This window comes from Brassica rapa, chromosome A06 (genome assembly GCF_000309985.2).
Source record: "Brassica rapa cultivar Chiifu-401-42 chromosome A06, CAAS_Brap_v3.01, whole genome shotgun sequence".
Taxonomy (NCBI): domain Eukaryota; kingdom Viridiplantae; phylum Streptophyta; class Magnoliopsida; order Brassicales; family Brassicaceae; genus Brassica; species Brassica rapa.
The window spans coordinates 2109298-2136617 of NC_024800.2; the positions used below are offsets into that span (position 1 = coordinate 2109298).

The 27320-nt window shown below is 40.8% G+C and overlaps 1 protein-coding gene and 1 long non-coding RNA gene across 2 annotated transcripts in view; one reads left to right on the forward strand and one right to left on the reverse strand.

Annotated features, from left to right (window-relative positions):
• On the reverse strand, positions 1-9036 carry LOC117125867. The gene is made up of 2 exons (XR_004448321.1): positions 7898-9036; positions 1-1520 (listed from the first exon to the last, which is right to left on the reverse strand). It is a non-coding gene; the product is annotated as an uncharacterized LOC117125867 (long non-coding RNA).
• LOC103871369 (serine/threonine-protein kinase TOR) overlaps positions 9035-27320 on the forward strand; it is a 22320-nt gene continuing 4034 nt past the window's right edge. The window contains exons 1-41 of the mRNA XM_009149609.3: positions 9035-9199; positions 9406-9744; positions 9822-9896; positions 10040-10212; positions 10508-10606; positions 10915-11074; positions 11145-11288; positions 11398-11567; positions 11650-11857; positions 11929-12117; positions 12327-12479; positions 12927-13048; positions 13138-13237; positions 13320-13415; positions 13693-13823; positions 14488-14590; positions 14668-14850; positions 14923-15015; positions 15113-15148; positions 20507-20605; positions 20689-20787; positions 20886-21048; positions 21181-21305; positions 21420-21472; positions 21992-22115; positions 22251-22421; positions 22944-23096; positions 23165-23317; positions 23743-23814; positions 23912-24046; positions 24132-24193; positions 24328-24425; positions 24954-25063; positions 25149-25322; positions 25424-25489; positions 25841-25909; positions 26079-26189; positions 26339-26479; positions 26566-26694; positions 26811-26976; positions 27060-27268. Of these exons, the coding sequence (XP_009147857.2) occupies positions 9035-9199; positions 9406-9744; positions 9822-9896; positions 10040-10212; positions 10508-10606; positions 10915-11074; positions 11145-11288; positions 11398-11567; positions 11650-11857; positions 11929-12117; positions 12327-12479; positions 12927-13048; positions 13138-13237; positions 13320-13415; positions 13693-13823; positions 14488-14590; positions 14668-14850; positions 14923-15015; positions 15113-15148; positions 20507-20605; positions 20689-20787; positions 20886-21048; positions 21181-21305; positions 21420-21472; positions 21992-22115; positions 22251-22421; positions 22944-23096; positions 23165-23317; positions 23743-23814; positions 23912-24046; positions 24132-24193; positions 24328-24425; positions 24954-25063; positions 25149-25322; positions 25424-25489; positions 25841-25909; positions 26079-26189; positions 26339-26479; positions 26566-26694; positions 26811-26976; positions 27060-27268 (5421 nt within the window). The remainder of the gene's footprint in view (positions 9200-9405; positions 9745-9821; positions 9897-10039; positions 10213-10507; positions 10607-10914; positions 11075-11144; positions 11289-11397; positions 11568-11649; positions 11858-11928; positions 12118-12326; positions 12480-12926; positions 13049-13137; positions 13238-13319; positions 13416-13692; positions 13824-14487; positions 14591-14667; positions 14851-14922; positions 15016-15112; positions 15149-20506; positions 20606-20688; positions 20788-20885; positions 21049-21180; positions 21306-21419; positions 21473-21991; positions 22116-22250; positions 22422-22943; positions 23097-23164; positions 23318-23742; positions 23815-23911; positions 24047-24131; positions 24194-24327; positions 24426-24953; positions 25064-25148; positions 25323-25423; positions 25490-25840; positions 25910-26078; positions 26190-26338; positions 26480-26565; positions 26695-26810; positions 26977-27059; positions 27269-27320) is intronic.

Consider the following 27320-nt stretch of genomic DNA (forward strand, 5'->3'; position numbering starts at 1 on the left):
TAGATCCATTACATTTATACATGTTTTTCTTTTAAAAGTTACTTATTCTAATCCTTAATATTATACTAAAGGAAATGACATTGAATTGCCTCCATTTTTCTGTTTTAGTTACTTATGCTCTTCTCTATAAAGGAAATCAAGGGGCTTTAACTAAGAAAATCAATATGTGTCCACCGCCTATTCCTTGCACACCTCCGGTTCGTACTGAACTACCACCAGACGAACAATACTAATATACAATATAACCTCTTTAAATTAATACTCTATAAATTAATATATACTAAAAATCTCTATAAAATAATATAATTTTATAGTCTCAAATCAAATTTTTGGTTCAATTAGTATATATCGATAAATTAATATCTCTATAAATTAATAAAATATTATAGTTTTGGTGTAGTCCCAACATTATTAATTTATAGAAGTTTCAATGTACTAAAAATTGCATACTTTTTTTTAACTCTTTGCTGCCATGTCAAATAAAATCTTACTGATATTGTTTCCCATTAATATATATATTTACGTTAAAACAAATAAATTTTATTGAAAAATTCTCTCCTATAAATTTATTACGAAAACTTCTCCTATAAATTTCTCCATCTCCACTCTATAATTTACTCCAAAAATAGAGTGATAAATGTAGTATGAACCAAAAATAAAAAATCACTCCATAAATTGAGTAATCACTTTTTTGTTTCTTCGTTACTTCATTTTGCAGTAAATTATAGAGTGGGGTTGAAGATATTCTAAGACTAGCAAGCACGCAAGCTTAAGGATATTGTTACTTCTTCCTACAATTGTGATGTAAGTCACTAACTTTTACCTTCATCCAGTTTTCTCATGTCGTAAGATATGTTATGATCTGATTCGGATTTGTTTTTAGCTTTATTTATTTGCGAGAAGTCAAAAAAATCGGAAACTTAAATTCACCATTAATATAAGTATGCTTTATAAATAAAACGTCAACTTATGACTATCAAATTGATTAGTCACAACCATTTATGATATTCTACTTTAGACTAATCAACTTCAAAACAAAGTAATACATTATAGTCGCTAACCACTATCAAATGTATATCATTCTCTTTCAACATATTTTCATGTTCGTATTTCTGAACATATTTTATTTATTAAGACCACAAAATAAATTGTAAATTCATTTAAAATAAAAAATACGAACCCGGCGCGTAGCGCCGGAATATCCCTAGTAAATTTATAACTTCCACATTAGAAAATAATGCGCCAATAATAAAATAAACTGAGTCATACTTCTATTTTTTAATATCCATCATATATATTAGAAAATTAATATTGTAATTGATTTGAAGAAAAACTTGTTATCGATCTTTTAAAACACAAAATTTATTACAATTATATGAATAAACTTATGAGAAATTTGGCGACATGTAAGTAACAAACCCAAAAACCAACAATATAACCATATCATTTACAAAGCCATGATATTTATGAAATAATTTTTATATTGCCCTTTTTTACTTTCACCTTTTTCTTTTAATTAACTTTTTTTTTTTTTTTTGAACACAACCAAACCATATATTAAACTTGCAGCCCAACTAAGAGTAGCTGGTGGTAGCCAAATACAATGCTGATTTAGCGAGTGAATCAGCTAAGGAGTTTAAGTTTCTAGAGACATAAGAAAACGCAATACAATCAAAGGAAAGGGATAGATGCTCGATGTCCCGGGAGATTCCGTAGAGATCCTTCGGGTGATTCTTCGAGTTGATAAGAGCAACAAGTGCTTGACAATCTGTTTTAATCCAGATTCTTGTGAAACCAGCCTCTAGGGCATTGAGAAGAGCCGACCTGATAGCTAGCGCCTCCGCTACCAAGGCTGAAGATGTATTCTCAAAAGACGTTGTTCCCTGGTGCAGTTGGTCGTTCTGCTGTGATAAGAAGATCCAGCCACATCCTGCTCTAGATGAGGTAGCATGCCAAGCTGCATCAGTAAAACAGAGAATACTTGCGGGGTCTATGGGTTGGATCGGAGCATGTGTTAGTACATTCCGCTGCGGTAGGATGGATGCTTGAGCTTGGTGCCATTCTCTTGCGTTTCGAATGGCCTTAGTGAGGATCTCCACAGGCGTCGAATCTCTGTTCTCGAAGATGTAGAGGTTTCTTGATGTCCATATGCCCCAAACGATCCATGGAAAGATGTCTCCGGCCAGTCCCCACGGTGGTAGCATGATACCTGAGACCGACGCCAAGAGAGCTGCACTAAAGGAGTCACAGTTTGCAGGGTTGAAATTTGAGGACCAAATCGTGTTACTCCATATATGTCTCGTACGGGGGCAGTGGAGGAAGATGTGTTCTGCAGTTTCTAACTCACCGCAATACCTGCATTGCACATTAGCCATGAGGCCGCGCTTTGCCAGGTTCTCTCCTAGGGCCAAGGCCCCTTGGACTACCTTCCATAAGAACAACTGTAGTTTTGGCGAGGTCTTGCGATTCCAAATTGCTTTAAAGGTCCGTTGGTTTTCAACTGTTGCATCTGCTTCCGCTGCTGTTGCTGCATAATAGCCAGACTTGGTTGAGTACACTCCTGATTTGGAAGCCAACCACATATAGGAATCAGTCGCCCCTGTGACACTCGGTTTGATGCGCAATATCTCTGGTACGTGTTGGGGAAGGATGTCCATTACTTTTGGTAGATTCCATTCCAAAGTTCCTCTGCAAAGGAGGTCTGCGACGTAAAGATCTTGGTGTTGCTCCTGCATAGGGCCAACTGGTCTCACCGGTTTGTCCATACTTAGCCAAGGGTCTTTCCACACCCGTGTAGTTTCTCCATCTCCAATGGCTATGCTCAGATTGGTTACAAGCAGATCTCTCCCCACCAGGATCCCTCTCCATCCATGTGAGGCAGTCTTCGGTGCATCTACTTGTAGGAAGGGGGCTTTACTACAATATTTACCTCGTAAAACTCTTGACAATAAGCACTCCGGCTTCGTGATGATCCTCCAGGCCTGCTTCGCTAGCAGGGCCTTGTTAAAGGCTTGGATGTCTCTGATCCCTAAACCTCCCAGTGCCTTTGGGGCGGTAATTCTATCCCAAGCTACCCAACACATCTTTTTCTTCTCCGGAGACGAGTCCCACCAGAATCTCGTAAGAGCGGACTGAATTCGAGTACACAAGCTTACTGGTAGGAGAAAGCAAGACATGGCAAAGGACGGCATTGCAGTAAGTACCGCCTTTAACATAACAAGTTTACCCGCACTCGAGAGGTGTTTAGATGCCCAACTCGCGCCTTTGATCTTGATCCGGTCCACTATACTTGTGAACAGATCTTTCTTTCGTCGACCGAAATGTTCCGGGAGTCCTAAGTATTTTCCTACTCCGCCTTCTTGTGCAATCCCGAGGTGTGATTTAACACGTTCCCGTATTACCTGCGGGGTCTTTGCTGAGAAGGAGATCGAAGATTTATCAGTGTTGATTAGCTGACCGGAGGATGTTTTATACTGTTGTAGAATCTTCATCAATGAAGCGCAGCTCTGCTCCTCCGTGTCCATGAAAAACATGGTGTCGTCAGCGAATAAAAGATGGTTCAATTGCGGAGCCGAAGTGGCCACTTTCAGACCCGAGAGATGTCCACTGCCTTGAGCTCGCCTGCACAGTCCGGACAGTACCTCTCCACATAAAATGAATATATATGGAGATAGAGGGTCTCCTTGCCGGATTCCACGTGATGGGATCACCTTTCCATGTACTGAATCGTTGACAAGGAAAGAGTACGAGACGGAACTCACACACTGCATAATCAAGTTCACAAAGGTGCTTGCGAACCCAAACCTTTCTAGGACTGTTTCAATGAAGTGCCATTCAAGTCTATCGTAGGCTTTACTCATGTCAGTCTTTACTGCCATGGAGCAATGAACTTCCGCCTCCGACGTCTTAAGTGTATGGAGGATCTCATGGGTGATGAGTATATTGTCGGATATAGCTCTCCCGGGTACGAATGCCGACTGTGTCTCTGAGATGATATCTTGGAGTATAGGCTTGAGTCTGAGAGAGAGAATCTTTGTGATGATCTTGTACGAGACGTTGCACAGGGCTATTGGGCGGTACTCGGACACCAATTTAGCCCCTGTGACTTTAGGTATCAACCGAACATGCGTAGAGTTTGAAGCAGGCAACATATATCCGGTTCTGAAGAAGCTTTGTATCTCCGAAATCAAGGCAGGTCCGATTGTGCTCCAGTTGGAGTGGAAAAAGCTGGCTGAGAAGCCATCCGGGCCTGGTGCTTTATCCGGATGAATGAGGAACAAGGCGTTTTTAATCTCAGGTCCCTCAGGTATCGATGTGATTCTATCATTTGTTGAGGCAGAGATGCATGGAGTGATGGCTGATGCAACAATTGCTCTTGACTCTGTAGATATTTCGCTTGTAATGACGGATGAGTAAATATCAGAGAAGTAGAGGCTAATCTGGCTAGCAATTTGATCTTCTTCATAGTATGCTGTACCATCTTGATCTTCTATTACCGTCATACGGTTTCGAGCTTGTCGTCCTTTAGCTATAGCGTGGAAATAGCCCGAATTCTTGTCCCCTAATGATAGCCACATAACTCTGCTCCGCTGTCGCCAAAAATCTTCCTCTGCTTTGTAGGCCATTCTTAGCTTCACGTTGAGGGAAGCAATGAGAATCTCATCACCTTGCGGGTTAGTCAATTCTGTTTCCAGCTCTTGTTTTAGCTTGCTAATCTCCTCCTTGCTATTGAAGTATTGTTCGCGAGACCAGTCCGAGATAGCTCTTCGGCACATAGCCAGTCGGGTGTTCACCGAGGCTTCTGTATTGGAGTTCCAAATCTCGGTGATTAAGTTCCTCACATCAATGTTGTCTCGAAGTCTCCTATCATACCGGAAGAGACGCCCTTTGAGTCGTTTTGCTGAGTCGAAGACTGTGATCAGCGGTCTATGATCCGAGCTCTCAAAGTTGAGATATTGACATCTTCCAGTCGGGAATCTATCAGACCAGGCCGGATTAACCAGTGATCTATCCAGTCTACAGTAAACCATATAGTTTCGTCGTTTGCCTCTCCACGACAAGCTGTTACCCGAGTGTTTGAGGTCGAACAGATCGCAGCTAGCGAGCATGTTTCGGAAGGCTCCAAAAGTACCTTCTGCCATTTCCGGTCCCCCTGATTTCTCGCTATTGTCGACAATTTCGTTGAAATCACCGGTTAGAAGCCATGCCTCGTTTCGTTGCAGTGATAACTCAATCAGATAGTCCCATATGTTACTTCTATGAGGTACTTCCGGTTCTCCATACACAAAGGTAACAAAGACAGTAGCTCCTTTATGAGTAATAATAGTGTCTATTACATTCTTTGAAGAAGATAAAACACGAAGGTCGATATCTTGTCTCCAATAAAGGGCAAGTCCTCCACTGTTAGGTCTCTCCGGGGGAACTAAAAAGTGTTGATCCGTATCCATGAACTCAAGTTCTTTAAGCACAAATGAATTAGGATTCTTGGTCTCCATGAGGAAGATGATATCTAGGGATGCTTGGCGTCGCAGCTCCCTAATATGCTGGACTGTCGTGGGGTTCCCCAACCCACGGCAGTTCCAGCTCAACATTGCTAAGGAAGATCGGGAGTTAGCCGAGGAAAATCCGTCTTTTTCCCCGAACTTGCCGGTATCAACACTATTGGTGGTGTAGTGGCTGATGCGGCTGATACGGCTTGTTGAGTAGTCCGTCTTGTTCCAGCACGTGCAGTTCCAGCTCGTGAGGTTACCCCCGGTGAACCTTGAAGTCGAGCTAAGTTTCTCTTCTTTGAGCCCATGCCGGAGTAGGTTTTTGGGCTTACCCTTACAGTAGTTCTCCTTTCACTAGGCTTAGGGGGGCGCCCACGTTTCCTTACTGGCCTGGCTGAGTTATCAGCTGCTGTGTCTACCTGAGCTACTGCAATTGAGGCATCTGCTATTAGTAATGTCTCAGATCGAGCCATTCCTGAAGATGTTGAAGCTTGAAGGATTCTTGTAGCTGCTTCTTCTACCTCTCCATTCATCTCACTCTGCAGAACCCGTTGCTTTCTTGCTGCACTTTCCATAGGGTCAGGGCAGTTTATGTATTGCAGTGTAGCCTCTCTAATCTCTTCCATCACCTCTTCTCTTGTAGGTTGCTCATGACTAGGTGGGAAATCTACAGCTTCCAAGTTGCGCCCAACTGATTGTCTTGGAGGCTGAAAAGGGGCACTTGGGGGGGTAACTTCATGTTCAAGTAATGGTGATTTAGCTTTCCACTGGAGAACAGGGGATCTGCGCTTGGTTTCTCCGCTACTTCCATCTCCATGTCTATCCTCCTGGTTGTTATGTCGACGCCTCGTGTATGGAGGGGAGGAGTAGTTATAGGGGTTGTTATCCTTCTGCCTTTGTGTAGTGCGGGGATTATTCTGGTAGAATGAACTTGGTGCTAGCTTGTTGCGCGGTCCCGGGGGGTGCAAAGTAGTAGAGGAGATTCTATTACCAAAGGCTCGCCCGTGTCGGTCCAAGCGTTGTTGGAACGGCTTGTTGTGACGCTCAACTGGTTCTCTTGTTTCTCTGGCTTTTGGCTGAGGGGGTGTGGAGGATCTTTGGTCCTTTAGTTGCTCTGAGACAAAGTCCTCTGTTCGGAGGGGAGCAGTAGTGGTTCTCTCTGGGCATTGGGAATGTAGATGGGAGAGACGGTAGCAGTGAGAACAATGGTTACCTAAGTTTTCATATTCCAATGAGATAATGCTTTCCTCTCCTGAATCGTAATCCATAGCTGCCTCCATTATCAGTGGTTTGAGGCCATCTACTATCACTCGAACCCGAGCTAAGGTTTTGGTTACTTCGTACGTCTCCAGTTCTCCTAGTTCGAGCCCTATGTTGCGCACCACCTTTTCGTGCCAGTAGTGAAGAGGAATGCCTCTAAGCGAGATCCAGAAAGGGATCTGGGAAGGAAACGTTTGCGAGATAACCGGTTCCCATCTTTGGATTATAATCATCCACCTGCCATATTGATAGGGTCTGTTGTGGAGGGTGTCTCTTAAGTCTTCCTCTCTGTTGAAACGGAACTGGAAGCAGCCGTTGCCTAGGTCTGAGCCTGAAGAAACGTCCAAGTTCCATTTTCTCGCAAGGTAAGGTAGAACAGCACTCATCCTTTGTTCCCTTGTATTTGTCAATCGTCCCACCAAGGTCAGAGAGTTCTCCTTGATTAGGTCTGTAGGATCAAAGTCGGGAGCTCGCATGCGGAGTCGTGGTGGTCCTAGAGATGGAGGGTTACTAGCAAGGGCTTTACCCTTTTCTGCTGCCGTATATCTTGTTGTCATCTTGCTGAAATACTCAAGGAGCAGAGTATTTATGTCCGTCTTGTGAAGCTTTTGTGTTAGACCGTAGAAACTGAGAGTGACTTTGAATATGCCGAGTTGTAAGTGCTGTGTATGCTGATTGTAGACGAGCGAACCGGGGAAATCTGAAACGATGACTCGTGGAGGCTTTTGGTAGAGGAGTAACTGTCGACTCTACCCTTTCTTCAAAAAGTCCTGTGGTATAGAACTATGAAATTACGTCTCAGAAACTTCTTTTCCATCTCACGAGTGTTTTGAGATACAGAGGAAAGGCCTACACGGCCTCCACCGCCGAAGTTCGTCGGAAATGGAGCAGAGGTGGTTTTGAGATTTGAAAACTTTCTAAAAGGGGGAAAGTAACCGGGTTGGTAAGGGGGTCAGACAAAAGTCAGTTTAGTACCCATGATTAGAAAGGCAATAAACCAGAAAGGTTAAAACCGTGGGAAAGTCAAACCAGCTCTACCAATACTGCCTCGAGAAAGTCGCCTGGGAGTTGTGGATTTTAGAATACATGGACCATTGTAGGACTTTAGAGAAAGTAGGCTCTCTACACGTACGCGACTTTTAATTAACTTTATAAGTTTAAAAATTACTTATTTGAGTTTCTTACATAACTATAAAAACCATAGACTTTTTTCTGTATATGAAATGTTTTGAATTTTGTAAAACTAACATATATTTATAAATTATATATATACAGTTATAATAAAATATTTGTCTATTCTATTTACGAGACATATAATAGAATTAAAATTATACAATATGTATTTGTTGTACTTTTTCCTGTATTTAATTTTTCAATCTGTTCTTTTCCATCTTTCCTTTTTTCTGTGTATTTTTTTTTCATTTTTTCTTTTTCCATTATATAATGTTCAAATAATAGATTGTTATATTATATTTTATTTACGAAATATAGAATAAAATTATAATTATATATTTTTTTTCTTTCTCTCCCTCTCCCCTCTCTCTCTCTCTCTCTCCCTCCCGGCCATCTCATATAGAATAACAAATTGTTTTAATTTGTACTATATCAATTAAATTTGTTTTTTTCATATACTATATTTTGCTAAACCATTTGTACTATGAACAACTATACTCTTTTATATTAGATATTATATTTATTCCATTAAACATCTACAAATAAATAATATAAAGAAAATTAAAATTTTCTCTATTGTTAAATTTCTGTTCGAGATATCTATTCTATATAGATAATATAAATAGAATGATATATGTTGTTGCGTGTGGCATATTTACGAGGTAAAAAGACATGATTCTCAAACCATGGCTATATTCTTAATTGATCGGTCTTCTATGATTATACACCAAAATGACCTAACCTTATTAATCCATACTTAGGATATATATATATTAAAAAACTACACACATCAGGAGATTATTTTACTTGGTGAGACCTTCATTCAGATATTTATTTACATTTTCTTTGTCAACAGTTATTTATTTACACTGCCTGAAAGAACCTGCACAAAAAAAACCTAAAAAAGCGAATTGATTTTTGTAAAAAAAAATAATCTTATTTTCTCCTGCGATCTCCGCTTCTCTCTCTCTCTTCGACGCACGATGTATTGAAGATACCTCTCTCTCTCTCTTCCTCTGTACATACCCTCTCTAATACCCACTGTTGCTGAACCAAAAAGGGGTTAGATTTAGGGTTTTTGCGAGATTTCTGATACTGCACAACCTTCATCGATGTCTTCCTCGTCGCAATCTTTTGCGGCTGGACGGTCTTCATCCCTAGCTTCTCCGTCTCAATCGGGCCGCTTTGGTGGGCCTGCAGCTACTGCTTCCGGCGGCGGAAGCTTCGACACTTTGAACCGGGTCATCTCTGACCTTTGCAGCATTGGTAATCCCAAGGTAACATTGCGAAGTATTCTTCTTTTCGTGCTTAATTCCATTTGATCATTGCATTTAGTAGAAACCCAGATGAAAAGTCTCTTTCTTTCTTGGATTATCTGAAGGAATCGAAATTTTAGTTGGTTTGATGTTTTGCTGTGTTCATAAAGTATGCAACTTTGTATCTGATTCTAGTAAGTTGATGCTTTTTTTGTTTGTTGTATTAGGAGGGAGCTTCTTTAGCGTTTAGGAAACATGTAGAGGAAGCAGTTCGTGATCTTAGCGGTGAAGCTTCCTCTAGGTTCATGGAGCAGTTGTATGAGAGGATTGCTAATTTAATTGAGAGCAAGGATGGGGCTAAGAACATGGGTGGACTCAGAGCCATTGATGAGTTGACGGAGATTGGATTTGGTGAGAATGCTACTAATGTGTCTAGGTTTGCGGGTTACATGAGGACTGTGTTCGAGTCGCAGCGTGAGCCTGAAATCTTGGTGCTTGCTAGTAGAGTGTTGGGGCATCTTGCTCGGGCTGGTGGAGCAATGACCTCTGATGAAGTGGAGTTTCAGGTGTGGTTTTGTTTCGTTCGCCTTTCTATCATTGGTTCAGCTTATAGGTGCTGAAGTATTGGTTGTTTGTTTTGCAGATGAAAACTGCTTTTGATTGGCTTCACGGAGATAGGGTGGAACATCGTCGTTTTGCCGCTGTTCTAATTTTAAAGGTATCCTGTCCTTTATAGCACCCTACAGAAAAGCATACCTTTTTGTTTTGGTTACATAATGAAAATTTGGAAAAAGGTAGTGAGGATAGCTTTTCAATTCAGTAAATTAATACGGATATGGTTATGTTCTTGCAACATTGCAGGAGATGGCAGAAAATGCTTCTACTGTCTTTAACGTTCATGTCCCTCAGTTTGTGGATGCGATTTGGATTGCACTAAGGGATCCCCAGTTGCAAGTACGAGAGCGAGCTGTTGAGGCTTTACGTGCTTGCCTCCGTGTTATTGAGAAAAGGGAGACTCGATGGAGAGTACAATGGTTCGTATTCCTTTCTCCTTGAAAATGATTAAGTGTCCTAAAGTGTTTAGTACCAACCATATTTGCTGTGATATTTTGGAAACGTGTTCTATATTTTCATTTGTAATCTTATCTGGATTGTCTTCCTTTAATGTTCTACAAAGTTTTGAAACTTTCGTTAAATTTATTATTTACTTGCAATCTTTTTACTGGATTTAAATATATTGTTGCCAACACAATGTAGCAATTGAGTTTTCCTTGTTTGTTATGATATAAAATCAAGTTAACCGATCTTCTTTCCATCTGGCTTTTGCAGGTACTATCGGATGTTTGAAGCTACACAGGATGGGTTGGGTATTAATGCTCCGGTCCATAGTATTCATGGTTCTTTACTTGCTGTGGGGGAACTATTGAGGTAAATGCAGCAGTGAATTTGTATTCTTAAGCCATCCTTTACAATAGTCCCATGCCCAAATTTATTCTCTTAGAAGAATTTTTATTCTAATGGTGCTCTGTGAATTCTTTGATTTAGTTTACATTGTTAAATAAAAAAAATAAAAAAATATATCATGTATCTTCTTTCTTCACTCTTCAGTGTATAGTATATACCTGAACAAATGATTCTTGAATTCGAAAACTTGTATTATTTTCTGTTATACCAAATTGATTTAATGGTACCTTTGGTGTTATGGTTGATGACTTAATGCTTGACTTCTTGTACAGGAATACTGGTGAGTTCATGATGTCTAGGTACAGAGAAGTTGCTGAAATTGTCCTCAGATTCCTTGAACATCGTGATCGCCTTGTTCGCCTTAGCATCACCTCGTTGCTGCCTCGCATTGCTCATTTTCTTCGTGACCGCTTTGTTACAAACTATTTAACGGTAGGCGATTGAGAGATTCTTTGAAATCAAAATCTATGTGGAAGACGTGATATGAGTTCCTTTCTTGCAGATATGCATGAATCATATTCTCACTGTGTTAAAAATACCGTCGGAACGTGCCAGTGGATTCATCGCCCTTGGGGAAATGGCTGGTGCGTTGGATGGTGAGCTTATCCACTATTTGCCGAAAATTATGTCTCATCTGCGGGAAGCGGTGGGTCAATTGGTTTTCTAAATTTGTATTTTTGTGTTTAGCATTTTCTTCGCTCTATTTTTGTGAGCTGGACTAGAAAGAGCTTCCTTTGATTATCTTTTCCATGCAGATTGCTCCACGTAAAGGTAGACCTTTGCTTGAAGCTGTGGCTTGTGTTGGTAACATCGCAAAGGCAATGGGATCCACCGTGGAAAATCATGTTCGAGATCTTCTAGATGTGATGTTTTCCTCTGGTCTCTCTTCTACACTTGTTGAAGCTCTTGATCAGATAACCGTTAGGTAAACGTTACACCGTAGAAGTTTGTTGCTACTTGCATTGATGTGTAAACTTTCAATGCTTGACAATTTGTTTGGGTCTCAGCATTCCTTTGTTGCTGCCAACGGTACAAGATCGGCTTCTAGATTGCATTTCATTGGTTCTTTCAAGATCTCATTATTCTCAAACAGAGCCTCCTGTTACCACTGAGGTCCGAGGTAGTACAGTTAGCATGATACCGCAGTCTAGTGAACCTAGTTGTTCGGCACAAATTCAACTAGCACTAAAGACTCTGGCTCGTTTCAATTTCATGGTCAGTGCTACTTGCCGATAACATTTCTAAAGAATACGAAACTTATTTACTGGGTTTCTGATTTTTGGTAGGGGCATGATCTTCTTGAATTTTCTCGGGAGTCGGTTGTTGTTTATTTAGATGACGCGGATGCAGCCACAAGAAAAGATGCTGCTTTGTGTTGCTGTAAACTAGTTGCAAATTCCTTATCTGGGATCGCACAATTTGGCTCTAGCAGGTCAACTCGAGCTGGAGGAAGACGAAGGCGCCTTGTGGAAGAGGTTTTACATATATACTGATGCCCCATTACATATTTTTTCTTATTGCTTGTTTTAAGTCTTCACTTCCTATTATTACAATGGGCTCTTTTTAACATTTTCAAGTTTGAATTCCTGTTTGCCATCTGTTTCTTGTTGTCATTTATAATAGCAATCCCAGTAGCAGTTTCAGTTTTTCTGACTGCGTAAGAGATGATGTTTGGGTTCTGTAGATTGTGGAGAAGCTTCTCAGGACAGCTGTTGCGGATGCTGATGTAACTGTTCGCAAGTCTATCTTCGTTGCCTTATATGGCAACCAATGTTTCGATGATTATCTAGCACAGGCTGAAAGTTTGACTGCTATTTTCGCTTCTTTAAATGATGAGGTATGGATATGTTATTTGTTTGAAAATGTAGCATAAGTCATACGACAATTCTATTTTGTTACAAATCACTTATTTGCTTTTCGTTGTTGTAAATTTAGTTTCTTAATTACCCTAATCACAGAACTTCATTGAATTGTGTTGCTTTCTGGAATCAGTTTTGGTGAATTAATGAAGTTAGTTGCTTAATTACCCTTCTCACATAACTTCTTGATACCCAGACTTAGCTGGACTTTTGGTCAACTATTTAGCTTCTTTTGTGTCACAAAACAGTCCGTGTTACGTTGAATTGTGGATTTACGTTGGGGGATGCACGAAAATGAGTGACGAAATGCATCCGTGTTACACCCTTGTTAACTTAATAGAAGGCTTGGCTTGTGTTTCACTCCACCTGCCTGTTTTATCTGTTTAGTTATCTACTGTTCATATATTTGAATCACTGTTCAACAGGATCTTGATGTCCGAGAATATGCCATCTCAGTTGCTGGGAGGTTATCCGAAAAAAATCCAGCATACGTTCTTCCAGCACTTCGTCGCCACCTTATACAGCTGTTAACCGATCTTGAGCAGAGGTAACTGCAAATTTCATTAGTTCTTATATGAAGATTTGATTCCTATTATCAAGTATCTGGTGCATTGACTTCAACTGTAACGTCAGCAGTGCAGATAACAAGTGCAGAGAAGAGAGTGCGAAGCTCCTTGGTTGTTTAGTTCGAAATTGTGAACGGCTCATTCTTCCATATGTTGCTCCTGTGCAGAAGGTTTGATTTTTGTTCTCTTCACTTCTCAGAAGATTTGCCTATTATTATAGTTCACGGGGTTGTAATTCTTTTATATTTCCAGGCACTTGTTGCAAGACTTAGTGAGGGAACGGGAGTGAATGCTAACAATAATATTGTTATTGGAGTTCTCGTAACTGTTGGGGATCTTGCAAGAGTGGTAAGTTTGTGGTTTCTCGATTAAGTGTCGGTAAAATGTAGCTGTGCCTTTACTGCACATGGAAGTTGCAGTCGTATTTCGACTCTTCCCAGCTGTGTTGGCAAAGCATATTCATAATTTTGAATGGCCTAGTCAGTACTTTTTTTTTTCCTTTTTTTTTGTCTTTTAAATGAAAGAGTTATGTCAATTCTATTTCCTTTTAGCTGTTATTTGTTGGGTTTGGCTAAGATATTCCTCACCTGTTTTTAATTTTTATTTTCTCCCGTTGGTTGTTCAGGGTGGCTTAGCAATGAGACAATATATTCCTGAGCTAATGCCTTTGATTGTTGAGGCTTTAATGGATGGAGCTGCTGTAGCAAAACGTGAGGTGGCTGTTTCGACTCTTGGTCAAGTTGTTCAAAGTACAGGGTATGGAATAGACTTTTACCTTCTTTGGGAACTAAATTTCGTTTTTATTATTATTTGATAATGTTACTAAGTGACTTTGAGCATGCTAATTTTTCTGTAAACTAAGAAAACGCCACTATCTTGTTTTTTGAAAGCCTGGTTGAACTAGATGGAAATAATGGATTGAAAGTGAATATTTGACTTAGGCTGTTGATGTTTATAGAAGTTTGTTACATGTTTATCGAACAAACTGCTAGAAGTTATCAAATTCTAGATGAAAGGGAAGATTGTTATCCCTAGGCAGTCCTTCAATCTGTGGCAGATCATTCTGATAGTTTCTTGTTCATCTTACTCTTACATGAGATGGCTTATTATTCCTGGAGATAGATTGATTTTTTTGGTGTCAGAACTTGCATTGTCTTGGTATTCTCTCTTTGTCATGCAAAAAGATTGATTTACCACTACCTTTTGTTCTATGCTGCATAGATATAATCAACTGTATTGTTGATGTTGACGAGGTAGTAGACATGCTTGGTGTAGTGGGGTGATCAACTTGCAAGTTGTATTGAGTAGCTCGTAACACATGTGCTATACATTGTGCACATAACTATTATAATATCAAGGGGGCTCCAGAAATTCACAATCCCCCCCTGCATATTTACGGCTTCCCTTTATTGTAATGTAGGTATGTTGTGACTCCATACAAGGAATACCCGTTGTTGCTTGGCTTACTCTTGAAATTGCTGAAGGGTGACTTATTGTGGTCAACCAGACGAGAAGTGCTCAAGGTAGTTTCTAGATAAATAAATTTCTAAGCTAGACTATTCTAAAACATAGATTATGTCAAAACATTGGTTATCTACAGGTTCTTGGAATTATGGGTGCTTTGGATCCTCATGTGCACAAACGTAACCAACAAAGTTTATCAGGATCACATGGTGAAGTTCCTCGCGGTACTGGTGATTCAGGTCAACCTATTCCGTCGATTGATGAATTACCTGTGGAACTCCGACCATCATTTGCTACATCTGAGGATTATTACTCAACGGTAGTTCTTAACCCATGTGAACATTTTGCAACTGTAGTCATTGTGCTCATATGACTTTCCGCATTGTTATAGGTTGCTATCAACTCGCTTATGCGAATTCTTAGAGATCCATCACTTCTTAGTTACCACAAAAGGGTTGTTAGGTCACTGATGATCATTTTCAAGGTAACTAAAGCTATTTTGGTTGTTTATAGGATATACTTGTGATGAAATAAAAATGAACACGTTACAACTTTACCGTACTTTTGTTTTGCGAGGTTAGTCAATGGGATTGGGATGCGTGCCTTACTTGCCAAAGGTATATATTTCTGGCAGCTTTCTTTTTTTTTTTTTTTTTTTTTTTGAACAACTGAATATATTAGAACTTAAAAACTGAAACAAATGAAGGTTTAGACCCAAAGGCTAGCCCATAACAAAGCAAGAAGGAAACGGATGGGCCTTAAGGGCCACTTTAGCTAGATAGTCTGCCTCTCTGTTCTGGGAACGGGAGATATGCAGAAATTGGATGCGATCAAAGTTTGCTGAGAGATGCTTGATATCCTGAAGAACACCATAGATCTCCTTGATCTGACTTTGGGTTGAGATTGCTCTGATGAGCGTTGCGCAATCGGAGTGAAACGAAACTGACTTCTTCCCTAGACTTAGGGCTTCTTTGATTCCTTGTCTGAGCGCCAGCGATTCCGCCATGAGGGGGGAAGCCACATTGTCTATGATCTGGGATCCTGGAGGAGAGTTGGTCCCTAGATCGTTGGTGAAATGCCAAGCGATACCTGCTCGGTTGGAGGAGGCATCCCACGCTGCGTCTACGAAGCAAGAGGGGTATGATTGGATTCCTGGTATTTGTCGTCGGCTTGGAGCTTGGGGGAATACTTGGTTTCTCTTCAATTGATCGGTGCTCTGAGCTAGGTCCCATTCAAGTGCAGCTGCAAGCCCTTTTGTCGCTATTTCGAGTGGTTGAGCCGTTTTATCATCGAAAATCAGCTTGTTTCTTGCCGTCCATAGTGACCAGCAGATCCACGGGAGCACTGGTGATCTGATGCCTGTAGGAGGGAGACAGAGGGCGCTTCGGAATTGCCCCATATAGGATTCAAAAGTCTCTGCATCAGCTAGGTGAACTGATGAGTTGAGAGGAATGTGGCGCCATACTTCTTTGGCAAAGGGGCACTGGAAGAATATATGGGTAGCTGATTCCTCTTTCTTACAGCGGGGGCAAGCAGCAGCATTGATCATACCTCGACGTTGGAGTTCTGATCCTAGAGGTAAAGCTCCCTGTATAATCGACCATAAGAAAAGCTTAAGTTTTGGCGCTGTTTTGATTGACCACACATCTTTCAGCCAGTCGAATTCCAGGTTAGGAGGAGGATTTGAGGTTCTCTGTTGCAGGTGTGTGTGTGCATTGAGCTGGGTTTTAGAGTTGTAACCCGACTTAGTGGAGTAGACACCAGACTCAAGGGGGAGCCACACGTAAATATCCTCTGCACCTTCCTTGCTTGGCTTAAGACACTGGATCTGCTTTGTAAAGTCTGGTAAGAACTTATCGATCTTATCCTTGTTCCACTGAAGGTCATCCGTTAGTAGATCAGAAACTCTGAGGTCCAGTCCCGCCTCTTGTACTGGTCCATAGGGCTTTAATGGGGCTTGGAGTGAGATCCACGGATCCTTCCAGAGTCTAGTGTTCTGACCATTGCCAATTGCTCTTCCTAGGTGTTCTTGGAGTAGGTCTCTACCGTGCAAAATGCTCCTCCATCCATGCGAGCAAACTGCTGGGGTCTGTACATCCAGGAAGCTTTTCTTATGGCAATACTTCCCGGTGAGTACTCTAGCTAGAAGGCAGTGTGGTGATGTTAATATTCTCCAAGCTACTTTTGCAAGTAACGCTTGATTAAACCGTTGGATATCTCGCAACCCAAGACCTCCTGCCTTTTTTGGTCGTGTAAGTTTTCCCCATGCTACCCAGCACATGTTCTTCTTGTCAGGAGATTTGTCCCACCAGAAACGCGTTAATGATGATTGGATTCTGTTGCAGAGGCTCTGGGGTAGTATGAAGCAAGACATTGCATAGGTTGGGATAGCTGTAAGGACCGCTTTGAGCATGGTGAGCTTGCCTGCTCTCGAGAGGAAGCGTGTTGACCAGTTCGCAGCTCTCTGTCGGATTCTATCAACTATCGAGGTAAATAAATCCTTCTTTTTTCTTCCGAAATGCTCTGGTAGGCCTAGATATTTACCCATCCCACCCTCCTTTTGGATCCCCAATAAGTCTTTTGCTGCTTGTTTTACCTCAGGGGGTGTTTTTGATGAGAAGTTGATTGCAGATTTGGCAATATTAACCTTTTGACCTGATACACTTTCATAATCTCGCAGTATCCGTAGTAAGGCTAGGCAGCTTTCTGAAGTTGAGTTGCAGAAAATCATTGTATCGTCAGCAAAAAGTAGATGATTGACTCGGGGGCAGCCTCTAGCAACTCGAACTCCCCGCATTGATCCTTCTAACTCCGCTTTTCTGCAAAGGCCTGAGAGGACCTCTCCGCATAGGATGAACAAGTACGGCGAGATCGGATCTCCTTGCCTGATTCCACGGTGAGGTTTGACCAGACCATAGACTGAATCATTTATCAGATAGGAGTAGGAAACCGATGTGATACACTGCATGATCCAATTGATCCATTTTTCATGAAAACCTAGGCGTTTCATTACTTGAGCTATGAACTCCCATTCCACTCTGTCGTAGGCCTTTGACATATCCATCTTGACTGCCATTGCACACTGTTTTTTAGCTTGTGAAGTCTTGAGAAATTGCAGTACCTCATGCGTAATTAGAACATTATCTGTTATTGCCCTTCCAGGAATAAAAGCGGATTGGTTCTCTGAGATTATGGAGCAAAGTATGGGTTTCAGGCGCAAGGATAGGAGCTTAGAGATGACTTTATAGTACACATTGCACAAAGCTATAGGTCGGTATTCATCCACTCTTTTCGCTCCTAATGTCTTAGGGATCAGCCTAACATGAGTCACATTCAATGTTGGTGACAATACGCCCGTGGAGAAGAACTCTTGGATCTCAGTGATGATCGATTGGCCGATGGTCTCCCAATTTGAGTGGAAGAAACTTGCTGAGAACCCGTCAGGCCCGGGAGCCTTATCTGCGTGGATTGCAAAGAGTGCTTCTTTTATTTCAGCCGGTGATGGGTCTCTGGTAAGCAGCTCGTTCCATTCCTGAGTTACACAGGGCTTGAGCGCTTGGGAGATCGTTGAAGAAATTTCTCCTCTTTGATTTGCAGTGAAGAGGTTGTCATAGTAGGAACAGACTAACGCTGAGATTTGGTCTTCTTCATAGACAGGTATGCCATCCTTATTCTCCATAACCGTTAGCCTGTTTCTTGCCTTTCGCGTCTTTGTCACTGCATGGAAATAGCCAGAGTTTGAGTCTCCTAGAGTTAGCCAAAGAAGTCGACTTCTCTGTTTCCAGTATGCTTCTTCTGAATTATAAGCTTTTAGGATGAGTTTATTGATATCTTGGATCCTGTCCTCATCTGGGTCGTCCTTAGTCATCTGATCATCAAGCTCTACTCGTAGATTCTCAATGGTTTGTTTGCTATTTTCCTGGAACAGCTTGCACCATTTACAAATTGCTCTGCGGACTAAGACGAGTCTAGCCTCTACTCCAAGGTAAGTACAGTTTTGCCAGATCTCCGCTACCAATTCTTTAATCTCTTTTTGATCTTTTAGGCGTCTGTCATAGCGGAATAAGTTATGGCCTTTCTTTCTTGTTGTATCCAGGTAGGAGAGGATAGGGCGGTGATCAGATCCCTCGAATTTAAGATATTGACAGCGGCAGGAGGGGAAGAGCTCCATCCATTCTGGGTTGCTCATAGCTCTGTCGAGGCGACATCTAACAAGGTGTGCACCTCTTTTACCCCTCCAAGAGAAAGGGTTACCAGAATGTTTGAGATCAAACAGGTCATTTTCAGATAGGAATGTTCTGAAGGCTCCAAAGGTGCCTTCTGCTCTCTCTGGTCCTCCTTTTTTCTCACTATTATCTTGCAGTTCATTGAAATCCCCTGTTAAGAACCAAGGTTCCTTTAGGTTAGCATGTAGAGTAGTTAGCTCGTTCCAGACTGCATTACGTTTTGTGTGATCAGGTTCTCCGTAAAGAAAGGTAGTCAGGAAGCTCTTTCCTTTGGAACTGATTCTCGTTTCAATGAAGTTGTCTGTCGTAGAAAGGACAGTAAGATCAATGTCTTTTTTCCAACTGAGAATCAGACCACCACCGCCGGGGCTATGGGGGGGAACTATGCAGTTATTTTCCTCTTTCAGCCAGGGGAGTTCCTTCCTAATCATCTCTTCTGAGTTCTTTGTTTCCATTAGGAACACTATGTCAGGAGACTTCCTTTTCCGAAGCTCCTTCAGACGCTGGACTGTTATGGGGTTCCCCAACCCACAACAGTTCCAGCTCAGAACGACTAAGGAGCCTGGGGAGGGGGAACCCGAAAATCCATTTTCTTCTTCGACATAGCTGGAATTAGTTGGATAGGTGGGTTCTTTGGGTTCTCTGATGCCTTGTTACCCGACTTTGAAGCTTCCCCGCGAGTACGTCCTTTGTTTGGTACATCATTCTTTTGTTTTTTGTTAGCTCCTGGTGAGTGAAGAATTTGTGATAATCTTCTTTTCTTTGTGCTGGCTCCTCGCAGGACATTAGTTCCGCTTCGTGGTGATCTTGCTTTATGATGTCGCACCGTTCTTTCCCTTACTTTGTTTTGGAAGTCATTAAGAGTTTCTTCCTCCTGCAGCTCAGGGATTAACTGTTGTTGCAGAGGAGATGTTTCCGTCGTCTCAGGGGGGCTAACAATAATTGATCTAATGCGTGCAGGGTGTTCTCTGACTTCTTGCACCCGGAGAGTGTTAATTTGGGCAGGTTCAACACTATAAGGTGGGTCAAAGCCTAGATCTTCTTCTTCTCTTGGGATGGGGGTGAAGATTTGGTCTTGACGTAGTCCCATAAGAGACCCCTCTCCCGGTGGGCTTATTGACTTGATGCCTTGCTCCCAAGGTGAAAGCGGGCGTCTCGGGGTTGTTTCCGAAGCTAGGATTGAAGCTGCTGTCTTTTCCACTAAGCCTGACGCCTCACTGTTAAGGACCCGTTGTCTCCTAGCTGCAGCTTCAGTAGGATCTGAACAGCTAAGGTATTGGAGTGTAACTGCATTAAGATCCTCCAAGACTTGCTCTTTTGATCTAATAGTGACATGGTTATGTCTTGTTTCTTCAGGCGCTAGGTAGTTCTCTCGGCGGCCTTGGGCTTTTAGCAGTGCAGCTGTGGTCTCTTCTACCTGGCCTCTATCATCTCCAAACTTTACTCTGGCAGCTTTCAATCAGTGATATCTCCGTTTTACCTTTTGATATCTTTTCATAGAAATACGATCGAAACTTTCTGTGTTTTCCTTAATTTTGAATAAGCATGCCTGCTACGTTACTTCCGTGCTCAATTAAATTGTATTGCGTGGTGACTCGAGAAGTCAGATATTTCATATTTGAGATTTCTCAACATTGTCTTAAGTTAAAGTGACTTTGTTTTATTATTATCATTATTCTGAAGGGATGGTTCACTGCTATTTTTATGCACTATATGCATCCTGTGACGTTTTGCTAATTTGTCTTCAAGGTTTTACCTGAGCTTTTTCACACTGTTCGCACTTCTGATGAGAACTTAAAGGACTTCATTACATGGGGTCTTGGGACTCTTGTTTCCATCGTGCGGCAGGTATATCCACATTAACATTTGTAGTTAATGGTTAAAATACGAATGACTTTGTGTAACTCTTAACTTATGTTATTTTTCTACAGCACATACGGAAGTATCTGCCAGAGCTGCTCTTACTTGTCTCTGAATTATGGTCATCTTTCACCTTGCCAGGTCCTGCACGCCCCTCTCGTGGTCTTCCGGTAAGTTGTATGCAGTCTAGAGTGCGATGTGTTGTTACTTATTGCTTCACGGGCATATATGTTATGGAGAGCACTTTGTCTAAATTGCTGATCACCAGGTTCTGCATCTATTGGAACATCTTTGCTTGGCACTTAATGATGAATTCAGAACTTATCTTCCAGTCATCCTTCCATGTTTCATCCAAGTATTAGGTGATGCGGAGCGGTGTAATGATTACATCTATGTTCCTGATATTCTCCACACACTCGAAGTGTTTGGCGGTCAGCAAAACTTCTCTTTCTTTTGGCATCCTCATAGTCGTTTTGTGTATATATGATCTTTAAATAGTCAAATTATTACTCTATAGTTTCTATTTTCATACCTTGGTTGACCCTTAGAGTGCATAACTGCAGGTACACTTGATGAGCACATGCATTTACTCCTACCTGCCCTTATTCGATTGTTCAAAGTAGATGCTCCTGTAGCTATAAGACGTGATGCCATCAAAACTTTGACAAGAGTGATCCCATGTGTTCAGGTTAGTAGCTGTTGTTCAAATGATTTATTATTTTAGTTCTTTATGTTGCTGATCCATTGAAATGTTCCATATTAATCTTCTTGTTATATCTCTTAATTACCCGTTTATCTTCAGGTTACTGGTCATATCTCCTCTCTTGTGCATCACTTGAAGCTAGTATTAGATGGGTGAGTTTCCATCTTTTCATGAAAACTGAAAAGCTCAACAGTTGTAGTCGATCTCTTTGAAAGCATATCTGTGCTTTTCTTGGCATGATGATTGTCTGTACTTAGAAAACAGTGTATTGGTTACTTCTTCATAAGGTGTTTCTACAATGCTGTTTTTATAGTTGGGCGTTGTGTCACTATCTGGGTTTCTCTTTAAAATGACTGGGTTCATTCAGTTAAGAATAGTGGATTAGAAATGAGACATCCATATCATCCATATCATTCAGTTAATTATTATTATTATCAGAAAATTAGTTATTATCATTATCTTCCATTTTGTGATTGCTTACTGTTACAAATCCGTTTTTCAATGTGGTTTAAATTGCTCTTGAGTTATAAATTTGTGTGGCTCGATATAAGAATTCTTTATATCGTGGAATTTTATTTGCCATTATCGATTTCACTAAAGAGTTTTTGATGGAATTCTCGTTTCATGTTTCACGTGTAAATTTTCTTATGGGATCTTTGCCATCTTCTCAGTAAGAATGATGAACTGCGGAAGGACGCTGTGGATGCACTATGCTGTTTGGCTCATGCTCTTGGAGAGGACTTCACCATATTCATTGAATCAGTTCACAAACTTTTGTTGAAGCATCGCTTACGGGTATTTTTATATTATCTTCTACCTAAAATAACGCTTTAAATTCACCTGTCGTGTATTTTGTATCATAGCTTGCATGCAAACAGATTTCATTGTATAAATTTATCTGTAAAAGTTAAATGTACATTACTTTTGCAGCATAAAGAATTTGAAGATATTCATGCTCGTTGGCGGAGACGTGAACCGTTGATTGTAGCTACAACAGCAACTCAACAGTTAAGTAGGCGACTGCCAGTTGAGGTTATCAGGGATCCTTTAATTGAGAATGAGATCGATCCTTTTGAAGAAGGAAACAACAAAAACCATCAGGTACTCTTTGTTGTGGTCGTTTTATACACACAGATCCTCCATGTGTTAAAATTTTGCTATCAAGTTTTTATTATTGTACTGTAACATTGTAGAACTTACTGGTAGGTAGTTTTCTAGTCGATGACACAATAATTATTAGTATGACTTCATTGTATGTGCCCTTGTTAGTTCGAAGATTAGTAAGCATATTGTGGAGGAGACAAGTCATGGAAGTGATTGCCTAATGTAGGGTTGCTTAGCTGAATACGGCTGATTTTTTTAACCCGCTTGTTTGTTTTTGTTGATGGGTGCCTATCTGTCTAATGTCTATAACAACATACATTAATCTGCTTTAATAAGTTTGCAAAATATCCCCCCCCTTTTTACACTTCTTTGTGGGCATTCCTTCAGCTTATGTAGACAAAGACAAAACTGTATATGTGTTCGGTCTAGTGCAATCCTCTTGTAGAAGTTTCTTTAGTCTTTCTTTTTTTTGAAAGAGCTAAACTGTTACTTATTTGCTTTTGACGATCTGTCTAACAGGTTAATGATGGTAGACTACGGACAGCTGGAGAAGCTTCTCAACGAAGTACCAAGGAAGATTGGGAAGAATGGATGAGACAATTTAGTATTGAATTACTTAAACAGTCTCCATCTCCGGCATTAAGAACTTGTGCAAAACTTGCTCAGTTGCAGGTGTTTCATTGATGCTCTTTCTTTTCCTCTCTCATAAGGGTATGCATTTTAATGACCGTGTTTTGCAGCCATTTGTCGGAAGAGAATTGTTTGCCGCTGGTTTTGTCAGTTGCTGGGCGCAGCTGAATGAGGCTAGCCAAAAGAAGTTAGTTACGAGCTTGGAGATGGCGTTTTCGTCTCCAAATATCCCTCCTGAGATTTTGGCGACACTACTCAATTTGGTACGTTCTTTTTTAAACTGTTAGAAAATCATGCATGTTTCGTAACTAGGGTTGTGCTAATTGAGTACTAGTGTTTCGAGCCTAGGCGAATACAGTGTGATCAGTAAAGAGTTAGCTACGTCTTGCTAGACTGGAAACAAAAACTGCTAAGGTCACCATTTCCTTAGTGGTTCTACCTAATTAGTGTTTTTACTGGAAAACACGTCTTCTCTTTCAACTGAGCAGTCTCTAAGCATTCTTGGATACACGATGCGTAGATTTTGTTTTGTCTTATAGTAACACTGGTTCCCGAGTTTCATTTAACCTATATTACGGGAGGTTTGATTAAGAGTCATACTTTAAAAATCACAATGAATCTACCTCTGTGCTTGATCTTGTTGCTTGGTCCTGTCACATGAGCTTGATTTTGTGTATACTATTCTTAGGCAGAGTTTATGGAACATGATGAGAAGCCTCTTCCCATTGATATTCGTCTCCTGGGGGCTCTTGCTGAAAAGGTTTGCGTCATGTATTTCTTATGATATGGCACTTCTGTCCTTTCATCTGAAGCATTCATCGGTTCTCTTGGTAATGGTGCGATTTTCAACTTCACAGTGCCGAGTTTTTGCCAAAGCTTTGCATTATAAGGAGATGGAATTTGAAGGTCCACGGTCGAGGAGGATGGATGCCAACCCAGTTGCTGTTGTCGAGGCTCTTATTCACATAAATAATCAGTTACACCAGCACGAGGTATGTTAAGTTTTTTATGCTATTTCTACCACCTCACCATCTTTGTTCTGTGTCATTATTGATTAGTTGGGATTTGTTGTCATAGGCTGCTGTCGGCATACTGACCTATGCTCAACAACATCTTGATGTTCAATTAAAAGAATCATGGTAACACGACTTTTCTCGACCTTGATACACTTACTTCCGGTTCTGCTAGATAGGCGTGCAGACACAAGCTTGTGCGCGGTTACTAGTTTATTTTATCCCAATTAGTCAAAAACAGTAATAGTGTTTGTTACTAGGTATGAGAAGCTGCAGCGATGGGATGATGCACTGAAGGCGTACACTTTGAAAGCATCGCAAACATCTAATCCCCATCTTGTATTAGAAGCCACATTAGGTAGCCAATACTAATATTGGGAGGACTTCGTGGTTTTTTTCTTTCCATTTAATGTGTTTTCCTGAGAAGTGGAATCTAAGGTTTTATGAGTTTTTGGGGGTGGATATGTATTGTCAGGCTGTGAGTAGCTAGTTTGCATAGAGAATTATGGTCATCATTCGTAACATTCTCGCTCTAAGACACTGATTGGTAGAACCAAAATTACATGCATTTGTTTTATGTGCATAAGCTCCAGACATCTATCCACATGAAGCCTTTTACTCGTCTAATTTTTTTTTGTTTGTTTTTTCTATTTTTGTGAAAGCTGCCATTTATCTTCTATGATTTTATGAGTTTTTAATAGTATTTTAAGTGGCTTACATCCTCTTTAAATTCATCTCATGTAGTTTCATAAGCTGATGGCTGCTCTCTCCTAACTTTTGTCCAGTGCTATTATTTCTGTTGATCATTGACTACAGTTTTCTTGTGATGTTATTCCTTCTCTTTAATATAATGTCCTGAATTTGTAGCTTATTGACCATAATGTAGGACAAATGAGATGTCTTGCTGCACTTGCACGATGGGATGAGCTCAACAATCTCTGCAAAGAATACTGGAGTCCAGCTGAGCCATCTGCTCGTCTGGAAATGGCACCATTGGTTGGTTACACATTCTTATGCTATTTTGGGTGATACGTCTACATTATTACATGGATGTCTTCTGTTTTTTTTGTGACTATTCTAGGCTGCTAATGCCGCGTGGAATATGGGAGAGTGGGATCAAATGGCGGAATATGTGTCTCGGTTAGATGATGGTGATGAAACAAAGCTTAGGGGTTTAGCAAGCCCTTCTTCTAGTGGCGATGGAAGCAGGGATGGCACATTCTTCAGGGCTGTTCTGTTAGTTCGGAGGGCGAAGGTATGCTGCGCTTTATATCATAGCAGATTTTCTTAAAAAAATGTTTGCAGACACTTAGATATGCGAGTGCGTGCCTTTGGTTATTTTGTCTCTTTTTTTAGTATGATGAAGCGCGGGAATATGTTGAAAGAGCTAGAAAATGCCTTGCCACAGAACTTGCAGCGCTGGTAAGTTTCATATAATCATATCAGCATTTGCTTACTACCTTTGTTTATAATATTTATGCATAATATGGGATCAAAAGTAAAGTAGCAAGGATATTTGTAGCTAGTCTCAGCCTTTTCCATAATGCCCTGGTCTGTTGGAACTTGGAAGTACAGAACAAAAATATTAAAAACATCTTAGTTGCATCGTTGATTTGTAGACAACATTTTTGGCATGCTATTGTTTGGTACCTGTTTGTCAAAGCATCATGTAATCGCTATGGTTGCGTTCTTAGTTGTTCTTGTGTATTTCTCAAGTTGAGTGAAAATTCGTACCTGCCTTTTTCTATTTTGTGTATAATTGCGAGTCTGCAGGTTTTGGAGAGCTATGAGCGTGCTTACGGCAACATGGTTCGTGTCCAACAACTGTCAGAACTAGAGGAGGTCAGATCTCAATTTATTTAAGATTTCTTCTCCTGTCCACCCTCCCTAACAGCCTAGGGCTGAAGGGAAAACAGGAGAGAAGTGTAAATGTTTGTTTGATCATATTATGCATTAACATATACATGATGAATCTTTCTTATTTCTGTGTTTTTTCCCCTTCATGTAATAGGTAATTGAATATTGCACGCTACCTGTGGGAAATACCATTGCTGAAGAACGGAGAGCCCTAATTCGTAACATGTGGACTCAGCGGATTCAGGGATCTAAGCGTAATGTGGAGGTAAATTGCTTCTGGTATTCACGTGTATCATCATAGGTACAACTAAACAATAAGCAAACAAGGAAACTGAAAAGACATTTTTATGGAATGGACTCTTATTCTTATGATAGTCCCATTTTTAATGCTTTGTATTCTCGAATACTGTTCAGGTGTGGCAATCACTTTTGGCTGTTCGGGCACTTGTGCTACCTCCTACAGAAGATGTTGAAACTTGGATCAAGTTTGCCTCGCTTTGTCGGAAGAGTGGGAGGATTAGTCAGGCGAAGTCTACTCTTCTCAAGCTTTTGCCAGTATTGTCCTTTTGCTTTTTGGTTGTAAGATTTTCTATGCCAGCTTTATTCTGTTTTGTCTAATTTGGGACCTCCTTATTTTGTAGTTTGATCCAGAAGTATCGCCAGAAAACATGCAATATCACGGACCTCCACAAGTGATGCTTGGATACCTAAAATACCAGTGGTCACTTGGAGAGGAACATAAGCGCAAAGAGGCATTTACCAAGCTGCAGGTATGCATATTCGTATTAGTTACTTGCGTTGCCTGCGTTTATTCTCTTTCACATTTTCCCATTTTTGCTTGAATGGCAATGCCGTTTCTTCCCTCAATCTAATTAATTGTTTATAGATTCTGACGAGGGAACTCTCAAGTGTGCCACACTCTCAATCGGACATGCTGGCTAGTATGGTATCTAGTAAGGGCGTAAATGTTCCACTTCTTGCACGTGTAAATCTCAAACTGGGAACATGGCAGTGGGCACTCTGTCCCGGATTGAATGATGGGTCTATTCAAGGTGAATTGTAGTTACTTTTAACAGTGTAAGTGTAGTCAAACTGTCTGACCATAACACTTTGGTAATATAATGCTCTGTTCCAGAAATTCTGGATGCATTTAGCAAATCTACCATCTATGCTCCTAAATGGGCTAAGGCATGGCACACGTGGGCGTTATTCAATACTGCAGTGATGTCTCATTACATTTCAAGAGGTCAAATTGCCTCCCAGTTCGTTGTTGCTGCAGTCACTGGATATTTTCATTCTATAGCATGTGGAGCTAATGCCAAAGGAGTTGATGATAGTTTACAGGTAAAGTGTGCATGCTTCCATGTTTCACTTACCAAACCGTGATTTTCTCTTC